The following is a 23,442-nucleotide window of genomic DNA, read 5'->3' as shown; positions in this document are numbered from 1 at the left end:
ACACGTACATGCAGAGACACACGTACATGCAGAGACACACGTACATGCAGAGATACACGCACATGCAGAGATACACGCACATGCAGAGACACACGCGCAGACGCACGCACATGCAGAGACACAGAATTGCTTAATAAACATTTATTTTGTTTATTTGTATTTTATTAGTATTTTCCTTAAGTGTGTCAAATATATATTTTCTCATCTAAATGTCCACTGAGCTGTGAGCCAGGGGGCGGTAATGCCCCTTAACATTGGTTGCCAACCATGAAGAAGAAGAAGCTGTGAGCCAGGAGGGAGGGGGTGAGCGAGTCCTGAGTGATTCGTTCGCTCTATGATTCAGCACAGGAAGGGAGGGGGTGAGTAGCTCAAATGTGTTGTTAGCATGTTAGCAGCGCGATGCTACTCTGAACCGAGGAGCTATTTTCTTGATGTGAGCTTCTACTCAGGGTTTTTTCTTCCAGTTCAGAGCAGAAATGCTTTTGTTACGAAACTGGCTGTTGTTTTTCCCCCGACAATTTTAATTATAAGCTAGATATATTTCTACTAATGGAATTAGTTTGCTAACAGCAACAGGGATGAGTCAGTGAGTCAGTTGGGCTTGTGAATCATGATTCACGAGTCAGTAAAGTGATTCTCGAGTATTGAACGATTCGTTCACGAATCGAACATCACTACTGTGTAGCATCCCTGCTTCCATAATGGTCTGTGAGCTAAGGAGGATTCTCAACAGTCCCAGCTCTTCTCTTTGTCTTTTTCATTTCATAAGGCTCTAAATGTTCTCAGGTGGTGAAAGGTCTGGACTGCAGGGAGGCCAGTTCAGAAGCAATGCTGTTCTAATAGCTGCAGTATTCAAATATGAAGGCCTTCATTTTTGTTTTTCATACCTAGTTTTAGTTTTTTAGTTTAGTTGTGGTTAACTAATATAACTGTGACGTGTCATTAAAGCAATCTTATTCTAAAATTGTTCTATTGTTCTTTACACAATGATGCTGCTGACCTGTTACCAGTTAACATGATTAGCTGCAGCTGTTTCTTTTGAGTTGTCCAGCATTTCGTGACCCTGACCTAACTTTGTTGTTTTGTTGCCTTCAAATTTAGTATGTGCTCATATTGTTCATGAAATATAAAAACCTCTCAATGGAAATATGATATGTTTATGTTTTGATAAAATATGTATTGATGAAGCCTAAAAATAATCACATTCTGTTTTACATTTACGTTTTACACAGTGTCCTGATGTTTTTGGGTATAAAGAAGGGCTGCAAAAAGTACTCAGCAGAATGATTGCCTGCCATTCATTTGAATTGTTTCTGACATGTTGTGATTTTCCTGGAGTATATGACTTAAAAGAGCTTATATGTACCTATATCACTTCCCAAAGCAAAGCTGTCCAGGTCTACACAAATCATTACAACATCATTGGCTTTAACATGTAACATGCAGTCATCCTGTCATGTCTCAACATCTGTTTCTCTTGAAAAGGAGAGAATTTGCTGATCTGCTAGAGAAATATGGATCTAATGGCAGCACTGGATCAACACGGAACTCTCCGATCCAGCAAGGTAGGGATGTTTCTGCTTAGCTCTGCTTGGTGATTTCCACTTTCATTTTCATTTCTTTCTTAATAGAAAGCTGTTGCTGCATTTGCATTAGAACAAAGTGTTTTTGTCATGCACGTGACACAGTATTGCTGTAATAATGTGTTTGCATGTAGAGAAGCATGTTTTTCTCTGCCCCTCTGCTTTGGATGAAGACAACACGGTACAGTCTTTGCAGTAGATCAAACTGCCTTCCTGACAGAGACAAAACAGCTTTTCTCTGTTATGTCTCTGTCAGAAAGCTCAGTCATTAGGTAACAATAATCAATAGACTGAGAAGTCACTTTCTGATGGACTTTTTTCATTAAGGCCATTTGTTTCCATGCTCCCTAGGAACACCATACTCTGTTTGTGCCGGGTGGACTGATTTTTACTGCTGCATGTTTTGGGGTTTAAAAGCCACAGAGATGCATCTTTTAGAGAAAATCAACTGCTCCGATACTCCTGACACATACAGGCTCACTACAGGTTTTCGCTTGGGCAGCGGTTGTCCTTCTCTCCTGGATCGGCTGGAGCTTTCTTTAGGAGCCTTCCCAGCTTTGACAAAAGTCCAGCTGGGATAACCACATTTACTCAGGGCCTTCTTGATGTTCTTCTGCCTCCCTGGCTGCTGTGTCAGTGGGGATGGTGTTCGCTCTGTGTTGTAGCGTCCGTATGTGTAGGTTTACGGTACACATCAGCTTTTAGATGTCCCCCATTACTGATGGAAATCTTGCAGTCTAAGAAGGCTAACCTGCCACTTTTCATATCCTCCCTGGTGAATTTGATGTGTCGGTCCACTGAGATGATGTGATCTAGTAAATTGTGGTAAGTCCTGAGATTCAATTTTCACCCTGGTGTCATCCACATACCTGAACCAATGACTTGATGGTGTTTGGTGGTTGTGGTTTGGATTAACATGCAGCTTTTCAACAGTGCTGTCCGTTTCTTAGGGAGCCTGGTTAGCAGTCACACCATGGAAACAGTGGAAAATGGCCTTAAAGTCCATGAGAAAGTCATGTCTCACTCTATTGATTATGCAAATATTATTTTATTATTATTTGGTATTATTTTCCTGATCAGTTTGTGTTTAAAAAGTATACTTTCAGATATTCTTCAAACTGTTGTCCAATTTCTAAAGCAAAGACCAACATGACCTTTAACATTTGAAAACGAAAATAGAAAACAACCGTTCTATTTTAGTCAGAGTACTCTGCCTATAGGCAGGAAGGAGTAAGTCGACCTTAAAATGCCTTACGACAAGTGCACATTTACCAACATCTGTTTGACTTGGAGAGGAGGCAGCCAGCTGCTGCAGAGCTGTTAAACAGAGCTCCAGCATGTGAGCAGTGCTGCTGACACATCAGGCTTCAGCTCCAGAATAAAGAGAGATAGCACTATAATGTGGTTTGCATTAAGAATTGTTAGTATGGATGGTTCACAGGAATATACTGCAAGAGCCTGAAAGTCTCTCTAGAGACACAAGAACAGCGAGAAAAAGATCCTCACTAACAGCAGTGATGAGCTGGTCCATGCTGTTGGCTTTGCTGCTGTAGGCTGCATGGACCACTCCTCGCTTGGTGTAAAAACACTTGTTTATGAGGAGAAATTTGATTGTGAGGTGTCTGGTGTGCTAATCTAAACAGCCCTCACTGATGCTAAAACATTGCACTGAGGTCTTTAAGCTAGGGTTCAAGTACAAACTAGAAGAAAAATAACGTTCTAAAAACAGGGAACACTTTGTTATATGCGTAGTATGAGACCAGTTTGCTCGTGTTAAATATTTATAGGAATTAAGAGCGACTCAAGTAGAAATAATGTTCTAAAAGGAAAAAATGCAAAATGGGGCAATTTAATGAAGACATACTACGAGACAACTTTTATGGAAATTAATTTAAAAAGAGCAAACTGACTAAGACGTGATCCTGATTTTTGCAGAGAAAATTGAGAGTAGAGAGCAGGTGGAAGAGAGCCTTAAGAGGTGGAGGTATGCTCTGGAGACTGGACTAATGAAAGTCTGTACAAGCCAGACAGAATACTGGAGTATGGAGGGAGATGGGTGGAAAGGTCACCATGAAGGTGCAAAGGTAGTGAGTTTAAATACAGGGATCAAGCATCCAAAGCAACAGGCAGTGAGGTGGAGTGGGTGGAAGTGAGTTCAGGGGTTTGGGATGGTTTTGGAAACAAGCAGAGGAGGGAGAGTGGATATATCGGACAAAGGAAGCTGAAGATGAAGCTGCTAGGCAGGAGGAAAAGAGGAAGACCTCACAGACTCATGCATGTAGTGAAGGAGGATATCCCGAGGGCCGGTGTGACAGAGGAGGATGCTGGGATAGGGTGAGATGGAGGCAGATGATCTGCTGTGTGCTAAAGGGAGCAGCTGAAAGTCTGGACTGCTAACTGCCCTTTCCTAAAATAACTGTAATCTGGGTTATCTCTCTCATGTAATTTTTGTTTGTTTGTTTTTCAAATCCAAAGGAGGTCGCTACCTGGATAGCACATCATCCGGTTCCTCGTCACGCTCCCAGAGTCCTTTGCTGTCGAGCCCAGCAGGCTCTCAGAGTATGTACAACAACAGTGGGCCCATGCTGCGCTCCCTCAGGTAAGAGTTCATATTTAATACAGGCTCACTGTCAACCCGACCATCAAGAAGTCTTGGAGCTAAAATAATGAGTTCTGGTTGGTTAGGTTGGGATGAACAAAGTGGTTGAAAGTGAACCACTTTTCATTAAGGGAAGATGTCAGCAGGGCTAATGTAATTAAAGTCAGAAGATCTTAATAATGAAACAAGAAAATAAAAAGAAAATCGTATCTGTGTTTTGGGAAGCTGCAGGACTTTTTCCAGATTGTTTAGGCTCCATTCACACAAGACGGCGCACTTACAGACCACCGTTACCCAGTTTATTACTGGCTAATATGCAGTCTCTGGAGAACAAGCTGTGCGAGCTTCGGGCACGGATCTCATTCCAGCGAGAGATGCGGGACTGCTGCGTGATATGCCTCACAGAAACCTGGCTATCGGACAAAGTACCGGACTCCGCAATACAACTGCCGGGGTTCTCTGTGCACCGCGCGGACAGGTCACAGGATCTTACTGGGAAAAGCAGAGGCGGTGGTGTGTGTTTCATGATCAACAACAGCTGGTGTGATTATGCGAACGTGCACCCGGTCAAATCCTTCTGCTCACCGGACCTGGAGTACCTGATGATTAAGTGCCGGCCATTCTGGCTACCGAGGGAATTTACAGCAGTGATTATTACGGCTGTTTACATTCCCCCACAAGCCGACACTGACCGAGCACTCAGGGAACTGTACAGCGCGATCAGCAGCGAGGAAACCGCACACCCAGAGGCAGCGTTTATCACAGCCGGAGACTTTAATAAGGGAGACCTGAAGAAAGTCTCACCAAAACTCCATCAACACATCCTTTTCAACACACGTGGAAACCGGCTACTCGACCACTGTTACACCTCTTTCCGGGATGCGTACAAAGCCCTCCCCCGCGCCCCATTCGGCCAATCAGATCACTGCTCCATCCTGCTCCTGCCCGCCTACAGGCAGAAGCTGAAACAGGAAGCTCCAACCCGGAGGGCGGTGCACTGTTGGACGGACCAATCGGAGTCTGCGCTGCGGGACTGTTTTGATCACGCGGACTGGGAAATGTTTCACGTGGCCGCCAGAGACATTGATGAATACACAGACTCAGTCTGTGGATTTATCAGGAAATGCGTGGAAGATGTCGTCCCATCCAGAACAGTCAAATCCTTCCCAAATCAAAAACCCTGGATTAACGGAGATGTTCGCGCGGCACGGAACACCGCCTTTGCCTCCGCGAACACATCGGACTACAAACACGCACATTACCAACTCCGGAAGACGATCAAAGCAGCCAAACGTGAGTACAGGGACAGGGTGAAGCAACAGTTTGACAACCCTCGGAGTATGTGGCAGGGACTAAACACGATCACAGACTTTAGAGGGAAAACCAGCACACCGCAGACCACGGCCTCCCTGTGTGAGGATCTAAACGTATTCTACGCTAGATTCGACACAGCGAACACCATGAGACCGGACAGTGTGCGCACCGCGGATGACGTCAGTGCGCACACTGTGTCTGAGGAGGATGTGCGGAAGTGCTTCAGGAAGGTGAACGCACGCAAAGCTACTGGTCCGGACGGGATTCCCGGCCGCGTCCTCAGGTCATGCGCGGCTCAGCTGGCTGGAGTGTTCACACACATCTTCAACCTTTCCCTCTCTCTGTCTGTAGTCCCAGCCTGCTTCAAAATGGCCACCATCGTCCCTGTACCCAAATCCTCCACCATCTCCTCATTGAACGACTGGCGACCTGTAGCCCTGACCCCCATCGTAAGCAAATGCTTCGAGAAGCTGGTCAGGGACTTCATCTGCTCTGCACTACCCGACTCACTGGACCCTCTACAGTTTGCATACCGCCACAACAGGTCCACTGATGATGCCATAGCCCTGACACTACACACTGCCCTGTCACACCTGGAGAAGAGAGACACGTATGTGAGGATGCTGTTTGTAGATTACAGCTCAGCATTCAATACCATCGTTCCCTCGAAGCTGGACAGGAAACTGCAGGATCTAGGACTGAGCAGCTCCCTCTGCAGCTGGATCCTTAGCTTCCTGTCTGACAGACGCCAGGTGGTCAGACTGGGCAGCATCACCTCATCCCCCATCACACTGAACACTGGTGCTCCACAGGGGTGTGTACTGAGCCCTCTCCTGTACTCACTCTACACCTACGACTGCACAGCCACTAACAGCTCCAACATCATTGTGAAGTTTGCGGACGACACTACAGTGGTGGGTCTTATCACCAACAGTGATGAGACAGCTTACAGGGAGGAGGTCAGCGCCCTGACCCACTGGTGTCAAGACAACCATCTCACCCTCAACGTCGCAAAGACAAAGGAGTTGATAGTGGACTTCCGGAGGTGCAGAGAAGTACACACCCCCATCACCATCAACGGCGCTGCTGTGGAGAGAGTGAGCAGCTTCCGGTTCCTTGGAGTACATCTGGCTGAGGATCTTACGTGGTCAGTACACACAAACAAAACAGTGAAGAAGGCGCAGCAGCGCCTCTTCTTTCTCAGGAGACTGAAAAGATTCGGCATGAGCCCCCGCATCCTCAGGACCTTCTATCACTGTGCCATTGAGAGCATCCTCACTGGATGCATCACCACCTGGTATGGCAACAGCACCGCCTACAACCGCAAAGCTCTCCAGCGAGTAGTGCAGTGCTCTGAACGGATAATTGGAGGTGAGCTTCCCTCCCTCCAAGACATCTACAGGAAGCGGTGCCTGAGGAAAGCGGGGAGGATCATCAAGGACTCCAGTCACCCCAGCCATAAACTGTTCAGACTACTTCCATCAGGAAGTAGGTTCTGCAGCATCCGGTCCCGTACCAGCAGACTGAGAGACAGCTTTTTCCATCAGGCCATCAGACTGCTGAACACGTCATAGACACCTCAGCTTCACTACTGGAACTTCAACATTATGCACTCCACACTGTATATAAATGCCACTTGTTTTGCACATATTCAACTCTGTATATTTTATATATTTTATTATTATTATTATTATTATTTATTTGTTTTTTTAATTTTTTTTTAACTATTTAATTTGTAAAAATGTGCATACACACACACACACACACACACACACACACACGTAGGAAAATATTTAGTATACACATCCAGAAATGCATACACTATTATATATTGTACATATATTTATTAGTTTCAGGTTGGCCATTCTTGTATTTTGCTCGTTTGTGTTGTTGTGTTTGCACATCTCTGTTGCTTGTGGGGCTCGCACACAAGAATTTCACTCGCATGTGCTGTGCCAGTGTGCCTGCACATGTGATGTGACAATAAAAGTGATTTGATTTGATTTGATTTGAAAGCTGTGACTGGAGACAGAAATGACAAAACTCTTCCACAGATCATGACAGAGCTGCTGGTTTATGTAGGGATAAACCCAGAATATAACCAGCTGATCTGAGTAGCCCCTACTGCAAAGAGACACATTGCAGATGAATTGCACTTATCTGTGATCAGTCTCAGTCTGTCTGAGTTCAAATTCCTGTGTATGATGTGTACGTATGGTTTTTGACAACAAAGCTTTGACTCTGATGTATACCAATGCTCTAACTGCCTCTGCCATGATGGACACATGTTCTTTGGATCACGTTCTCCTTTCTGTTCTCCTTCAAACGTTGTGATCAGAGTTCATCCTGGTTTCATCTGTCCAAAGACATTGTTTTTCCATTTCGAGAGCAAAGTCTTGTTTCTGTCAAAGTCTAATCTGGCCTCCAGTGTAACCTGTGGTTTGCACCTTGTTGTATTTCATTCATTCATCTCTTGATTGTACACTGTTGCCAATGATACACCTAAATCCTCGAGTGAGTCCCTGAACTATGTTAAGCTGTTTTTCTTAACCATGGAACTACTTCTGCCATTATCCACTCTTGAATCTTGCGATCAGCCTTTATTGTGTTATTTGCATCATTTCCCTGTGTTTCTGTCCAAAGGCTTATACGTTAGGTTGATCTCATTCTAAATTGGCTATAGGTGTGGACTCAAGCTAAATAAAAACCCTCCGAGTTGCCAGTAACACTGGACGCAATTTTAGTTCTTGTCTTCCACCCAGCTGTTAGAAGCAGGTCCTGTAAGTTGAGGTGTACCACAGACCCCTTTTCCTAACTTCCAGAATTGATTATCCGTGTCTTTGTGTTCTTAGTCATCCAGGTGAAGGGGTGATTCAACTTATTTCAATAGCACGATCCGGCAGTCTAGGCATCACCATTGGAGGAGGTTCCAACAGGCCTGACGGCCCTGCAGTCTTCATCCAGGAGGTCCTGTCAGGAGGAGACTGTCACCGGGTAAGAAAAGAGGAAAGCAGCCTCAAATAAACCTAAAGTGCAATGAGAGGGAAAGATGAGCGGTGTGATGAAGTGGAAGACATGCCATCATGGAGCAAAGCCTTTGCTTATTTAAATCGCAGTTTGTGTTACAGTTTGTGTTAGCTAAAGGTCCTATCACCTTTCTTTTTACACAAACTGCAGAACAAGACGTACAAACTACACTTACAGCTAACAAATCTCCTACAGTGAGACTTTGCCATCATCTTTGTCAACATTCAGTTTCAGCATGCTTGCTTGAGCCCTCACTCCTTGATCTCTGAGTGGAAGGCCATGAGATAACTGAATGAAACATGAGTAGAGAGGAAGAGGAGAAATGAAGCACCGTTTAATCTCCTTTTCCTCGCTCTTCCGCTTTCCTCATGCTTTATCCATAAGAATAAGAAAGAAGAAATTGAGGCGTGCATATGCAGACTAGTCATAAAGTGTTTTGAGCGGATAGTGTCTCAGCAAATCAGAGACTGTACCCCCTCCCTTGACCCCCACCAGTTTGCTTGCTGTGCAAATTAGTCCATGGAGTATGTTGTTCCCATCACCCTTCAGAGAGCGCTGAGCCATTTGGAGAACAGGAAGCACTACATGAGGATGCTCTTCTTTGACTACAGCTCAGCCTTCAACACCTTACTACCAGACATCCTCACCACCAAACTGATCCAAACTGATATGGAGTTCCACAGGGTTCATTGCTAGGACTAGTTCTTGGAGATCATTTTTCTGAATTTCAGGAGCAGGACCTTCACACACACCCCTTCTTTGTCTATACATGACCCCCTTCTCCCCCACTACAAGCTGTTCGTTCGTGTTTTCTTTCTCTCATTGTTTACTAGAAATGCTGTCAAACCTAAAATGAGTATGTGGTCCCGGCTAGTAAATGTCTACATTATACATGCTTCCCTGAGACAGTAACATTAGAAGGCATAACATAACTTCTAAATTCAGATCAAACTGAGGTTATTGTACTCAGCCCTGAAAATCTTAGAAATATGGTATCTAACCAGATTCTTACTGTGGATGGCATTACATTGGCCTCCAGTAACACTGTGAGGAACCTTGAAGTCATTTTTGACCAGGATATGTCCTTCAATGCACATATTACACAAATATGTAAGACTGCTTTCTTCCACCCCTCTGAGAATGAGAATATCGTGGTGGAGGGGTTTGTGTGTCCCAGGGATCCCAGGGGCTATGTTGTCTGGGAGCTTTTGTCCCCTGGTAGGGTCTCCCATGGCAAATTGGTCCTGGGTGAGGGACCAGACAAAGAGCGATTCAGAAGACCCCATCAAGGGAACAGTTCACCCTGCCCGCGATGGGGTTACCGGGGCCCTGCCCTGGAGCAAGGCCCGGGGAGGGTGCCCGAGGGTGAACGTCTGGTGGCCGGGCATTAGTCCATAGGGCTCGGCCGGGCACAGCCCGAAAAAGGGACATGGGCCCATCTTCCTGCAGGCCCACCACCCACAGGAGGTGCCGTAGGGGTCGGGTGCAAAGTGAGCCGGACGGTGGCCAGGAGCGGAGGCCCTGGCGGACCGATCCCTGGCTACCAAGACTGGCGATTGGGACATGGAATGTCACCTCTCTGGTGGGGAAAGAGCCCGAGCTAGTACGTGAGGTTGAGAGGTACCGGCTAAATATAGTCGGGCTCACCTCAGCGCATGGCCTGGGCTCTGGAACCAGTCTCCTGGAGAGGGGCTGGACTCTATCTCAGTCTGGAGTTGCCCCTGGTGAGAGGCGTCGGGCTGGGGTGGGTATCTTGGTATCCCCTCGGCTTGCTGCTGGTATGTTGGGATTTCTCCCAGTGGACGAGAGTGTTTGTTCCCTTCTGTGCTTATGCACCGAGTGGCAGTTCAGAGTACCCAGCCTTATTGGAGTCCCTGAGTGGGGCACTGGAGGGTGCTCTTCCTGGGGACTCTGTTGTCCTACTGGGAGACTTCAATGCTCACATGGGCAACAACAGTGAGACCTGGAAGGGTGTGATTGGGAGGAACGGCTTCCCAGATCTTAACCTGAGGAGGTGCCGTAGGGGTCGGGTGCAAAGTGAGCCGGACGGTTTGCACAGAAGTCTTTGTTATTGGACTTCTGTGCAAACCACAGTTTGGCCATAACGAACACCATGTTTGTACATAAGAGTTTCCATAAGTGCACGTGGCACCAGGACACTCTAGGCCACAGGTCGATGATTGATTTTGTAATTGTATCACCAGACCTGAGGCCATATGTTCTGGACACTCGTGTAAAGAGAGGGGCTGAGCTGTCAACTGATCACCACCTGGTGGTGAGTTGGATTAGGTGGCAAGGGAGGACGCTGGACAGACCTGGCGCGCCCAAACGTACAGTGAGGATGTGCTGGGAATGTCTAGCAGAGGCCCCAGTCCGCGACATCGTCAACGCACACCTCCGGCAGAGCTTCAACAACATGCCGAGGGAGACTGGGGACATTGAGCCCGAATGGACTATGTTCAGCATCTCCATTGCCGAAGCCGCTGCATGGAGCTGTGGCCGCAAGGTGGTTGGTGCCTGTCGCTTTGGTAAACCCCAAACCAAATGGTGGACACCTGAGGTGAGGGGAGCCACCAACCTGAAGAAGGAGTCCTACCGGGCTTGGTTAGCCTGTGGGCAGCTGATAGGTACCGACAGGCCAAGTGGAATGCAGCGCGGGCAGTGGTGGAAGTAAAAACTTGGGTGTGGGAGGAGTTCGGAGAGACCATGGAAAAAAACTTTCGGACTGTCTCAAAGAGATTCTGGCAAACCGTCAGGTGACTCAGGAGGGGAAAGCGGTGTTCCAACTGCACTGTGTGTAGTGCTGGTGGAGCGCTGCTGACTTGGACTGAGAAAATTGTCAGGCGGTGGAAGGAATACTTCGAGGACCTCCTTAATCCCACTGGCACGTCTTCCGTGGCGGAAGTTTGGGGACGAGGGGGATGACAGCCAATATCTGAGGTCGAGGTCACGGAGGCAGTTAAACAACTCCTTGGTGGCAGAGCCCCTGGGGTGGATGAGGTCTGCCCCGAGTTCCTGAAGGCTCTGGATGTTGTAAGGCTGTCTTGGTTGACACATCTCTGCAATGTTGCCTGGGGATCAGGGGCAGTACCTGTGGACTGGCAGACCGGGGTGGTGGTGGTGTTTTGTGGACTTGGAGAAGGCATTCGACCGTGTCCCTCGGGGGGGTCCTGTGGGGGGGTGCTCCGGGAGTATGGGGTGTCTGGCCCATTGCTATGGGCCATTCAGTCCTTATACGACCACTGCAAGAGCTTGGTTCGCATAGCCGGCAATAAGTTGGACTCGTTCCTGGTGGGTGATGGGCTCCGCCAGGGCTGCCCTTTGTCTCCGGTTCTGTTCATAATTTTTATGGACAGAATTTCTAGGCGTAGCCAAGTGGCGGAGGGCTTTCACTTCGGTGGTCTCAGAATCTCATCTCTGCTTTTTGCAGATATTGTGGTTCTGTTGGCTTCATCAGGTGATGGCCTCCAGCTCGCACTGGAACAGTTCGCAGCCGAGTGTGAAGCGGTGGGAATGAGAATCAGCACCTCCAAATCTGAGGCCATGGTCCTCAGCTGGAAAAGGGTGGAGTGCCCACTCCAGGTCGGGGATGAAACCCTGTCCCAAGTGGAGGAGTTCAAGTATCTCGGGGTCTTGTTCGCGAGTGATGGGAGAAGGGAGCCAGAGATCGACAGACGTATTTGTGCAGCGGCTGCAATGATCCGGATGCTGTACTGGTCCGTCGTGGTGAAGAGAGAGCTGAGTATAAAAGTGAAGCTCTCAATTTACCGGTCGATCTACGTCCCTACCCTCACCTATGGTCACGAGCTGTGGGTAGAGACCGAAAGAACGAGATCGTGGATACAAGCGACAGAAATGGGCTTCCTCCGAAGGGTGGCTGGCCTCTCCCTTAGAGATAGGGTGAGAAGTTCGGCCATTTGGGAGGGGTTTAGAGTAGAGCCGCTGCTCCTCCACATCGAAAGGAGCCAGCTGAGGTGGTTCGGCCATCTGACAAGGATGCCCCCTGGGCGCCTCCTGGGTGAGGTTTTCTGGGCATGTCCCACCGGGAGGAGGCCCCGGCGCAGATCCAGGACACGCTGGAGAGATTATATCTCTCGGCTGGCCTGGGAACGCCTTGGTTTTCCCCCAGATAAGCTGGAAGAGGTGGCTGGGGAGAGGGAGGTCTGGGCTTCTCTGCTTAGGCTGCTGCCCCCGCGACCCGTCCCCGGATAAGCGGAAGAAAATGGATGGATGGATGGATGGATGGGTGCTTTCTTCCATTTGTGCAACATCTCTAAAGTTAGAAATATCCTGTCTCAGAGTGACGCTGAAAAACTAGTTCATGCATTTATTACTTCCAGGCTGGACGACTGTGATTCATTATTATCAGGAAGTCCTAAAAACTCCCTGAAAAGCCTTCAGCTAATCCAAAATGCTGCAGCAAGAGTCCTGACAGGGACTAGAAAGAGAGAGCAGATTTCTCCTGTTTTGGCTTCCTGTTAAATCCAGGATTCAAAATCCTGCTCCTCACATACAAGGTCTTAAATAATCAGGCCCCATCTTATCTTAATGACCTTGTAGTGCCATATCACCCTATTAGAGCACTTCGCTCTCGCTCTGCAGGCCTACTTGTTGTTCCTAGAGTATTTAAAAGTAGAATGGGAGGCAGAGCCTTCAGTTTTCAGGCCCCTCTTCTGTGGAACCAGCTTCCAGTTTGGATTCAGGAGACAGACACTATCTCTACTTTCAAGATTAGGCTTCAAACTTTCCTTTTTGCTAAAGCATATAGTTAGGGCTGGACCAGGTGACCCTGAATCCTCCCTTAGTTATGCTGTAATAGGTGTAAGCTGCTGGGGGACTCCCATGATGGATTTTTCCTGCTCTCACCCTTTCTCACTCATCACCTGTTTATACACCTCCCTGCATTTCATCATTAGTTATGATTCATATCTGTCTCTCTTCCTCAGCTTGTCTTTCTCTCCTCTCCCCTATCTGGTCCCCGCCCCTCCCTGAGCCTGGTTCTGCTGGAGGTTTCTTCCTGTTAAAAGGGAGTTCTTCCTTCACACAATTGCCAAAGCACTTGCTCATTAGGGGGTCATCATCATTGTTGGAATTTTCTTTGATTTGTCTGTATTATTGATCGTGCCTTACAGAACAAAGCGCCTTGAGCCAACTGTTGTTATGATTTTGTGCTATATGAATAAAATTGAATTGGATTGAACTGAAATACATGTTGCAGTTATGTTCCTGCAGTTGAAAAGAGCTGATAATGACTAGACTTGGATAAGTACTTTGATTCTTAGAAGTGGCCCTGACAGTTTATTGTACTTTTAAATAAGGAGAAACAGGGCTTGTAGCCTCCTGCTCAGTGGGAATAAAACTGTCTCCCTGTTGTGCAGGATGGACGGTTGAGACCGGGAGATCAGCTCATTGCTATTAACAAGGAGTCCTTGATTGGTGTGACACATGAAGAGGCCAAAAGCATGCTAAACAAAGTGAAATTCAGGTGAGTGGTGTTCATGTTAGAAATGAATGTACCAAAGTCTAGTGTGGAACAATGAGCCAGTGTATACACAGTGCTACAGTATAAGCAGTTTTGATCTTAGTGTCTGTGTGTTTTTGGACATTGACATGATTTCTTTGTTATTTTTACTGTTTTCCAACACATATTAAGTTAGAGTCAGATAATGAATGTTTTCACAGTTTCAGTTTCAAGATATACCAAACAAAAGTACTGCAGTACCCACTGAAACAGAGTTATTCCTACACACAGGGTTAGACAGCTGACAGATGCAGGCAGGATAGATTTTCAAAGCTTCCTCATAAAGAAATAAGATCCAAGGTCTGGAACTGACTCCAAGTGTGACACCTGCAGTTGGAAGCACAGAGCATAAAGTCAAAAGACATCTCAGTACAATAGAATAGAATAGAATAGCCCTTTATTGTCATTGTACATATACAATGAAATTATGGGAAACCAGGCAGACAGTGAGAGCACATGATTCAGGATTTTGGCACATTCTATGAAAAAAAACAAAAAGTCATTTGTGAGATTGACATTATATGAAGGGATGAAATCCCTCCCCTTACACGGAAATCCATGTAAAAGGCTTTTTTTTTGCAAGAGTGGTGGCCTTTTACATCAAGCAGCTAGATAACAGCACTGCAGGACAGCTTCACAAACCAGTGATCAGAATAGCAAGGCCAGATTAGACTTAAGAAAAAGTCTCACGGTTTTGGACACATTGTAAAGAGGATGGTGGATACTATGATGAGTATAAGTGTAAAACATTGTCTGTAAAAGACATAAAGCAGTGTGATGGCATGGATATACACTCTCTCCAGTTCACTGGGTTACATGTAGATCATTAAAATCAGTTCAAACTGAGAAAAGCTCATATCACTCTTTTAGTTTTTCTTGTAACAGTTTAAGCTAATAACTTATAATACTTAAATAAAGTTGTGCAGAAACCTTCATACTGTGGAAACATTATCTTCTACAGCATCTTCGATCCTGGGTTGGAAAAAGCAACCTGATTTAAGCTTTGTTAAAGACTGCAACCAAATGACTTTTACACAAACTGCCATAGACCCACCTGTAAATACAGTGTCAAAGCTGATACTACACTTTAAGCCCAAAGTTGAATGTGTTTTTGTAAATGGGTAAACAAAATGTCCCACATACATGGACCACGCTTTGTGTGCCAACACTGATCACATGCTTATGTGTTTGTCTCTAGCCAAGATACTGCTGTGGACATAGCCTTCATCCCGGGTAAAGGACTTTTTCCCAGCAGCACGTCTCTTCACAATGGGCTCCAGCGAGCCTCGGGCAACAGCTACAACTCTGGACGCTTAAAAGTCCACATCCGATCACCCGAGGTCAGCTCCACCACATACACGGCTCCTACAGGTCATTCATAGAAGAAGTGGCCTGTTATTCTCACAGCAAACCAGAAGTTGCAGAAGAAGCAGGATTTCCATGTAAAAGAAAGATTAGAGTTGTATCTTCTGTACCTATATCAGCACACCGACTGCAGGATAAAAGAAACAACCTGACTGAGCTCTGGGAAACAGAGTTACTGTTGCTGTTTATCCTCATTCAAAAACACAAAAAACACCAGGTGTGCTTAAATGTGTCAGCTGGCTGAGTCGATTATGTTGTTTCAAAAATTGCAGGTTAAGACTACATTTATTCTTTGAGCTAAAGTCTCATATTGTACTAATGTCGTCAAAAAAATGCTAAAAGATCAACCAAATAACTTTGAAAAGGCCGCTGTACTTTGGTATAACTGAGGAATAAACATAGTCCAATAAACACACTGATTAATGAACCGTTATTGACTAAAGAGTAGTTGTACTTCTCACAGTATATAGCATGTTACATAAGGTGGGTCAACATCAGAGTGATTTTACAAAGTGAAACTGTAGCCAGTTCAAACTCTCTGACATGTAAAATGTTGAATTAAATAATTATGATTTTTAACCTCCTAGGGCCTGGCGTCCACATATGTGGACATCACATTTTGGGTTATTTAGACCAAAATACTCAATTTTGCTCGGCAAGGGCCTGATATCCACTTACGAGGACATTATGCTGCTACTGTTCTATCACAATTGTAAACGAATATCCTCAGATGTGGCTCTGATTTTTCTTAAAAGCAAAAATAAGGTAAAAAAAAAATCTGGTAATTCTTTATTTTTACATTCATTGGGCCCCAGTATGCCCAAATATCAAAGAGAAATTAAAATGCATGCCATGGAAGAGTTCGGGTCTTAGAAGGTTAAAGAAAGTTGGAAGAAATTCATTTCTTTACTTTCTCATTTATAGAGTTTGGTCCACAGTTACCACAAAGAACTTAGAACTGTTGTGTTTAATGTCAATATAGAGACAGCCAGAACTGGAGCTAGACCATTGCATCATCTAGCTTCAGTCCCAGTTCTGCTACTACCAGCTACTAAATCTAATAAATCTAATAAGGGAAAGACCATCTCTGAATCGAGGAGGGGGCCTAAGGGTCTATCTGTCACCATCTTACAATGATGTGATTGCAGCCATTCCCCAACTCTCTGTGAATGGTACTCATAGCCATTGATCAGCGGTCATGACAATTTACATATTAATGATCAAAGAACTGACCTCCCAGCCCATTGTTCCTTCAGTGGGCTGGTTTCAGTCATTATGCAAATGTCCTGTTTATAAGATTGAAACCTGCAGTCAGCTGAGACTGAAGACGTCACCTGGATGAAACGTTTCTCCCACTGAAAACACTACGTCTAGATGAACAGGATCCACCTTTGGGACAGCAAAATTATTAGCTACACTAATTAACTCATTGGTCATTAGTATTGGAATTCTATTTAACTATTTTCCTTGTGTTATTGGTGTAGATCTGTGCAGAGGAGCCAGCCCCACCTTCCTCACCTTCTCCTGACATCTGTCCTCCAGATATTCATGTTTCAGGTGAGACCTCTGTGTTTGCACTCAGACTACAGTGCTGTCCCCCCCCCCTCCCGGGAGCCTGTCCATTATGCTAGCAGTGTCTAAGCGTTCGTTTTCTTAATTCATATGGGGCGCCACCCCCACTTTGGGAACCTCTGGTATAAGGCTAAGAGCTCCGCTGTTCAACAAAAACTCTGGAAATAAAAAACTCTGCTACACTGAAAACACATGTTTGGCTAATGTTTAGCAAAAGAATGCACAGTGTGAAAAAGTATCGAGAAGACAGAAAAACAAATGTCATCAGGAAGCTGATGACAGCATCAGGAAGGGAGCCACATATGCACATTGAGCACAGAGCCAGCACCAACACGTGAGGGATTTTTCTTTGTCATTTATTGATTTGACTCATATGCACAGTGGGTCAGTGGTTAGTACTGCTAGATCACAGCGGGGGGGTTCCTGATTCAGTTCAGTTTTATCTGTGTAGCACCAAATCATCAAAGAGTCGCCTCAAACTGCTTTAACACAGAGGAAACTCCAACAAGAGGAAGCACTTGGCGAGAGCAAGAAGGACAAACTTGATTTTAAAAGGAAAAACCTCCAGCTGAGCCAGGCTCAGGGAGGGGTGGACATGTGACTGGCTGGGTTTGGAGGATGATGACAGGACAAAGACACGCTGTGGAAGAAAGCCAGAGATTAACATCAACTAATGATTCAATACATAGTTCATGAAAATGGTGACTGAAGAAGAAACACTCTACAGCCTACGTCTATTGCAGCATAACTAAGGGAGGATTCAGGGTCACCTGGTCCAGCCCTAACTATATGCTTTAGCAAAAAGGAAAGTTTGAAGCCTAATCTTGAAAGTAGAGATAGTGTCTGTCTCCTGAATCCAAACTGGAAGCTGGTTCCACAGAAGAGGGGCCTGAAAACTGAAGGCTCTGCCTCCCATTCTACTTTTAAACATTGTAAATATTGATCACTGAATAGTTTTGTGAGGATGAAAATAATGATGAAATGGTGACTCTTATTAGTGCACTTCAGTCACCACAGTTCAGCTGAACATCTGTCTCAGTCCTGAAGTAAAGCCAGAGAAGTGGAGACTGGATCTCAGATCAGTGAGGCTGTACTGATGCATGCGGTGGCTCAGCATGTTACATAGAAACATTTAGATAACACAGATAAGAGCAGTCTTTAAGTGAATGGACGTATTCACAGTTCATATTCATTTCAACATATTTTTGGCTCGCGTTATGTCTGCTGTTCTTTATTTCTGGTGCAACAAATGCCTCTCAGCAGAACATCACTTTGCCAAAGGAAACTGAAAACGATCTGAAGCAGTCCAGTTGTCGTCATACTGAAGGACTGCTTCAGACCAGCAGCTGTAGTGTCATAGGGCTGCTCGTGGCTCTCGGCCGAAAGCCACTGGACAGCCTTTCCCAATCCAATTGGCTGGGATTACCCAGCCAAGGTTATTTTCTAGGTACTCTAATCATTTCACTCCCTGCCAGCCTCTAAGCCAGTTGCTAGCTGTGACAGATGTCAGCACTTTGTAGTGAGGTGAGCGCACACACAGAAACAGATTTTTATTATATTACAAAATATAATGTTCCAGAATTATGATCCAGGTTAAATATGGTTCACTGTGACAACATTTCAGATAAATACTCCTCTTAAATCAGTTAATCTACAAAATGACTCCACACTATGAAGACAATGTAAAACAGTAACATGAGTGTAAACAGAGTTTAAAGTCAGAAGAGCAGAGCAGCCATTCAAATCTGGGACAGAAAAACGCATCATATGAATGGCTGGCTGCTCCCTCCCCTCGCGTCTACATAATCATCCACTTTTCTTCAGTTCCTCTCTTTTTAATCATCTGCTTTTCCCTGTACCATCGCTCACAGTCACAAAGACCTGCTTTAAACCAGCAACACCGACATCAGGTTGTCTATTCAACTCTGATATGACAGATTATATAACGATATTTCTCCTGCTGTTCCTCACTCCTAATTACACTTTCAGTATTCTGTTAAGAGGCCAGTGCAGGGGTCAGCAACCTTTAACACTCAAAGAGCCATTTGGACCCAGTTTCCACGGAAAAGCAAACACTGGGAGCCGCAAATACTTTCTGACATCTAAAATGAAGATAACACTGTTATTGTTTTTTACCTTTATGCTTTGTATAGACAACTAAGGTGTGTTGCTTATGAAATCCATGAAGTGCTACAGAGAAAATTACATTTTATTTATGTAATGAACACATTTTGAACTCTTAAAAAATACAGCAAAAAGGAGATGCACCCAGGTGAAGGTCTCTTTTAAATGAATTACAAAGCTGTAAAAAAGGACTGTAAGCTGTCGTCTGTGAGGCGTGAGCGTGTTTGTTGTTACCATAGTTCATGGAGGAGCTGCTCACATACGTATGTGGATGCATGAGGATCCATACTTGGCCTGCCTGGGTTGAAAGTCTCGACAAACGCACAGCATTTCGGCTGGTATGGTTTATGTGAATGTGATGCTTATTGTGAGAGATGAAAAATACTTTGTTTTCCAAACCACGTGGAGCCGCAGAGCTAAAGAGCGCAGGTTGCCGACCCCTGAGCTAGTGCTTCCTTGTTCTATGTACCACACATCTGTGTGTATATACGCAGTCTACTTAAGAAAGGATTTTTTTAAACAACCCAAACTTCTGGTTTCGTTTTTTTTTCTTTTTAACCAAAGTCAGTCCTGATTTTCTTTTCTTCATTTTCTTTCTCCAGGTTCAACCAGCCAGAGATCCCCGACAGGAGCAAAACCTAAGATAACCCTGGACCCTTACATTCGCCTCAAATCAGACAAATTAGACTTGGTGAGTCCTGACCTGCTCGGGTAGGCTTCTTTAGACCTATGCTGCCTGATACACAGTTAAGTGGACACTCATACTAAAGAAATCACACAGATTATGTGAGAGCGATGACACATGTGAAGGCATATATGGTTGGTGGTTGAAAGGTGTATGTTGTTGAAGTCAGAAACTGGATCGAGGTTTGTGGGTGATCCTGGTCGACAGTGTTGAATACCTACCAGCAGGTATGTGAGAAACGAACTAGGAAGTGATGTCAGCTTCCTGGAAAATTCCCTTATGAGTCTGATTTGCAGCAGCTCAGGGCTGAGACGCTAAGCGTTGCATGCAGAAACACCACCGTGGCAGGATGTGGTGGACCGAGGTCGTTTTGGTCCTTTAAGCGATTCGCTGCTAGAGAGGCACTTTCTACGTGACCTGCCGCTTGTGGCTGAGTTGCCGTCTATCCCAATTGTTCCCCTCTGTGTAATACCACTAAGAGTTGATTGTGGAATATTTAGTAGTGAGGAAATGATTGCAGACAGCATCCTATCATGGAAGCACGCTGGGATTCACTGAGCTCCTGAGAGCGACCCGGGATTGTACACACCTGGGCCATGGAAGTGATCGGAGCACCTGGATAATGGATGATTTGGATGGATTAGTGTGCACTAATGTCCCCCACTTGCCCTCTGGGTGCTCTTTATCCTTCATGCTTGGGCCCTCTACCAAAGGCCTGAGAGTCTGCGCTCCTCCCTGCAGAGATGTCGTTCCTGGATCTGCTGGAGCCACTCGCCTAGTTTAAGAGTCACTGTTCCAAGTGCTCCGATTACCACAGGGACCACCGTTAACCACGGCGTCACCTTTCTCATCTTCTGCAGTTGCTCTCTCAGTGAGCTTCATTCTCTTCCTGATTTTGGTATTACTCAGTATAGCTCCCACCCACTCTGCACCTTTTCCTATGTTATTTCGCCTTTTCACTGCTTCTTCCTGCAGTGCACTCATCACTTTCAGTCATCAGAAACTAATAGAAACTGGCCTCAGCCCGAACCCAGATTTGACTTCAGATTGGACCCACAGTATCCCAGTACTCCCAGCCCATCATCTTTATGCATCCAGTTATTAATCTCCCTCTTACAGGCCTGCCCTGCCTGCTCCATTGCATGTGGATTATTTTTACCCTGTCAGCAGACTCTGTCCCTTCAGCTTTACGACTCTCTCTTTGTACAGTTGTTACTGTTATTTAGGTTGATTTTAATGTTGCCAACATTTTGCTTGGGCATGTTGATCCAGGGATTAGAAACACAGTGAGTTTAAACACTGGCAACATTCTGTCCTGATTTGTTGGCTCTGCAAAGGAAAACGAACAGGCAGTGTACAAAACTCTATTGAAAACAAAGGAATTACACACGTGTTGAACAGAGCAGTGTCTGCTTTATGACGCGGTGAATTTGCTAATTAAAGAACTCTATAATCGATTTATGAAAAACACATTACTCAAAGTGTATGTAGGCAGTTTTTGTACTTTCTTCTACTGCATCCTGTCCTGGTAGCTCAGGTGTATCAGTATGTCTCCTAGACAAGCGTCCTCTTTGCAGATGCTTTGTGAAGTAACTTTAGGCTAATATTTGTAATGAAGTATAATTTTACTTGGAGAACAAAGTGTGATATGCAGAGTGCAGTTTGATGACAGCATACAATGCTTCATGCTTCATGCTCCTGTCTCTCTTAGGCCTTGTCCTTCCTTGGTTTGGATGTCACAGAAGAGAAGAAGAAGCAGCTGCGACAGAGTCTGACCACAGACCCACAAGGCACCGTGGCCTATGGAGGTGACGTGCATGCAAGCAGCACACGTACACTCACTGATATGAGCCGCACACATTTGTAGTCGTGTCAGCTGTTGGGTGGAAGATCTGTGCTGAGGTCCTGTCAAATCATGTGACAGCAGCATGTTTCTTATTGGTTGTGTCACTTGTGTAAATTGTCAGATTGTGTAACCAGCTGTGACTACATGTTTCCAGTCGTTTGGAGGGCCAGCGTTTACATCGTAGGGCTAAATTCACCTGCGTGTACCTGTTAATGCTCACTGACAGAAAGGACTGGATGATAAAGGGTGTGCATGATATTAAACTGTACAGGCAGCTTAGTCTTTAGACTGCAGGTCAAACATGAGATCCCGTGTCTGGCTTCTGGAGCGTTGACCCAGCGGAGGGTCTTTGGATATTTGGGCTCGCTGTTGTTGTCAGTGCTTTTCTTTTATGCTTTTGTGACACACACTAATCCCAAAATGTAAAGGAACACTTTTTAATCAGAGTATAGCATCAACAGTTTAACCTTTGGGATGTTGCAGTTGTTCATCAGTTTGAGCTGCTTTGGTATCGTTGACATTAACAACAGGTCCACTAGAGGGGCGACAGTAGTGACTTTACAGATGAAGGTCGCTGACATTTTTCTCTCCTCATCTTTTCTGACTGTTTTTTCACTAGTGTCGCATTAGGCTAGACTCAGTGTTACTACTGGTAGCATGAGGGGATACGCCAAGATGGCACATCAATATGTGCTGTTTCCAGAACGTTTCTTAAGAGCGTGGAGGAGCTTCCAGGAGACAGGAGATTACTCGAGGAGAGCTGGACATGCATAAGCCATGAGCTAGACCAGCATCTGCTCCTTCGTGCAAGGAGGAACTGTCAGAGCTACAAAATAACCTGCAGCAGGCCGCTGGTGTGAATGCATCCTAAGGAGAGTGGTCAGAGGGCTGGATGTCCTCTAGTGGGTGCTGTGCACACTGTACGGTACCATGGAGCCCAACTGGCATTTATTCACAAAATACCAGGAGTGGCAGGTCCACCACTGGTGTCCCGTGGTTTTAACAGATGAGTGCAGGTTCACCCTGAGCCATGTGACAGACGTGAAAGGGTCCAGAGCCTGTAACGCTGTTGGAGCCAGTCTATAATTTCATATACAGTAAGGTGTGTGTGTCTGTGTGTGTCTCTCTTTATGGGGACCCAAATGCGTGAATAGATAATTCTTGCTAGCTTGGGAGTTGTGGTGGGTGGAGCTAACCCTCTTCCCTACTTTGCATTTGGTTGTAGGAGCTGGAGTGGGCAAGTTAATTACTTGGAGGTCTTTCTTTCTTTTACCTTTCTTCGCTTTGACTCACAGATTTTTATAAGGTGTGTGTGTGTGTGTGTGTGTGTGTGTGTGTGTGTGTGTGTGTGTGTGTGTGTGTGTGTGTGTGTGTGTGTGTGTGTGTGTGTGTGTACACATGACCCTGATTGTTTGCTTTTCCTTGTTTTTCTGTTAAAACAATGAATCCCATCTGTTTTGGTGTGATGGCTCAGACTTTGTGGAGGCAACCCGGAACATCTTCCAGGAGAACCTGGAGGAGCTGGGCTTGGAGACGGGTCCCTTCACATTCTCCTACCATGAAGCAGCTAGTCTGATGGATACCTCAGCCTTCCACTCACCTGTAAGCAGCTCTCACAGCCGCTCATATAGACACAAAACAGCAGACTCTGTAATTAATTAAGACTCAAGAAGTTTATTGTATGATGTTACCCAGCCTGAAACCAAATACTGTTTCTCACCAGCCTCTACAGTGCAAGAAGCAATACAGTTTAAAAAGAATAAATACAGTTTAAAAGAATGACTTTTAAAAAAGAGCAGCAAAAAA

The 23,442-nt window shown here is 45.5% G+C and overlaps 1 protein-coding gene and 1 long non-coding RNA gene across 4 annotated transcripts in view; one reads left to right on the top strand and one right to left on the bottom strand.

Annotated features, from left to right (window-relative positions):
* The window catches only part of LOC146670765 (uncharacterized), a 428,660-nt gene that overhangs the window by 72,916 nt on the left and 332,302 nt on the right, over window positions 1–23,442 (bottom strand). The gene's annotated exons all lie outside the window — the stretch shown is intronic.
* Window positions 1–23,442, top strand: part of LOC146670780 (syntaxin-binding protein 4) — a 59,212-nt gene that overhangs the window by 28,333 nt on the left and 7,437 nt on the right. For all 3 annotated transcript variants that reach the window (XM_085402867.1, XM_085402866.1, XM_085402865.1), the window contains 9 exons: window positions 1,486–1,565; window positions 4,059–4,182; window positions 8,349–8,490; window positions 13,902–14,008; window positions 15,243–15,384; window positions 16,894–16,966; window positions 19,708–19,796; window positions 21,502–21,598; window positions 23,111–23,238. In XM_085402867.1, coding sequence (XP_085258993.1) covers window positions 1,486–1,565; window positions 4,059–4,182; window positions 8,349–8,490; window positions 13,902–14,008; window positions 15,243–15,384; window positions 16,894–16,966; window positions 19,708–19,796; window positions 21,502–21,598; window positions 23,111–23,238 — 982 coding nt within the window. The remainder of the gene's footprint in view (window positions 1–1,485; window positions 1,566–4,058; window positions 4,183–8,348; window positions 8,491–13,901; window positions 14,009–15,242; window positions 15,385–16,893; window positions 16,967–19,707; window positions 19,797–21,501; window positions 21,599–23,110; window positions 23,239–23,442) is intronic.

This window comes from Rhamphochromis longiceps, linkage group LG4, assembly GCF_057381845.1.
Source record: "Rhamphochromis longiceps isolate RC_006_pf linkage group LG4, R_longiceps_female_GT1.1, whole genome shotgun sequence".
NCBI lineage: Eukaryota > Metazoa > Chordata > Actinopteri > Cichliformes > Cichlidae > Rhamphochromis > Rhamphochromis longiceps.
The sequence above is the reverse complement of the archived record's forward strand: the minus strand, read 5'-3'. Positions and strand labels throughout refer to the sequence as shown.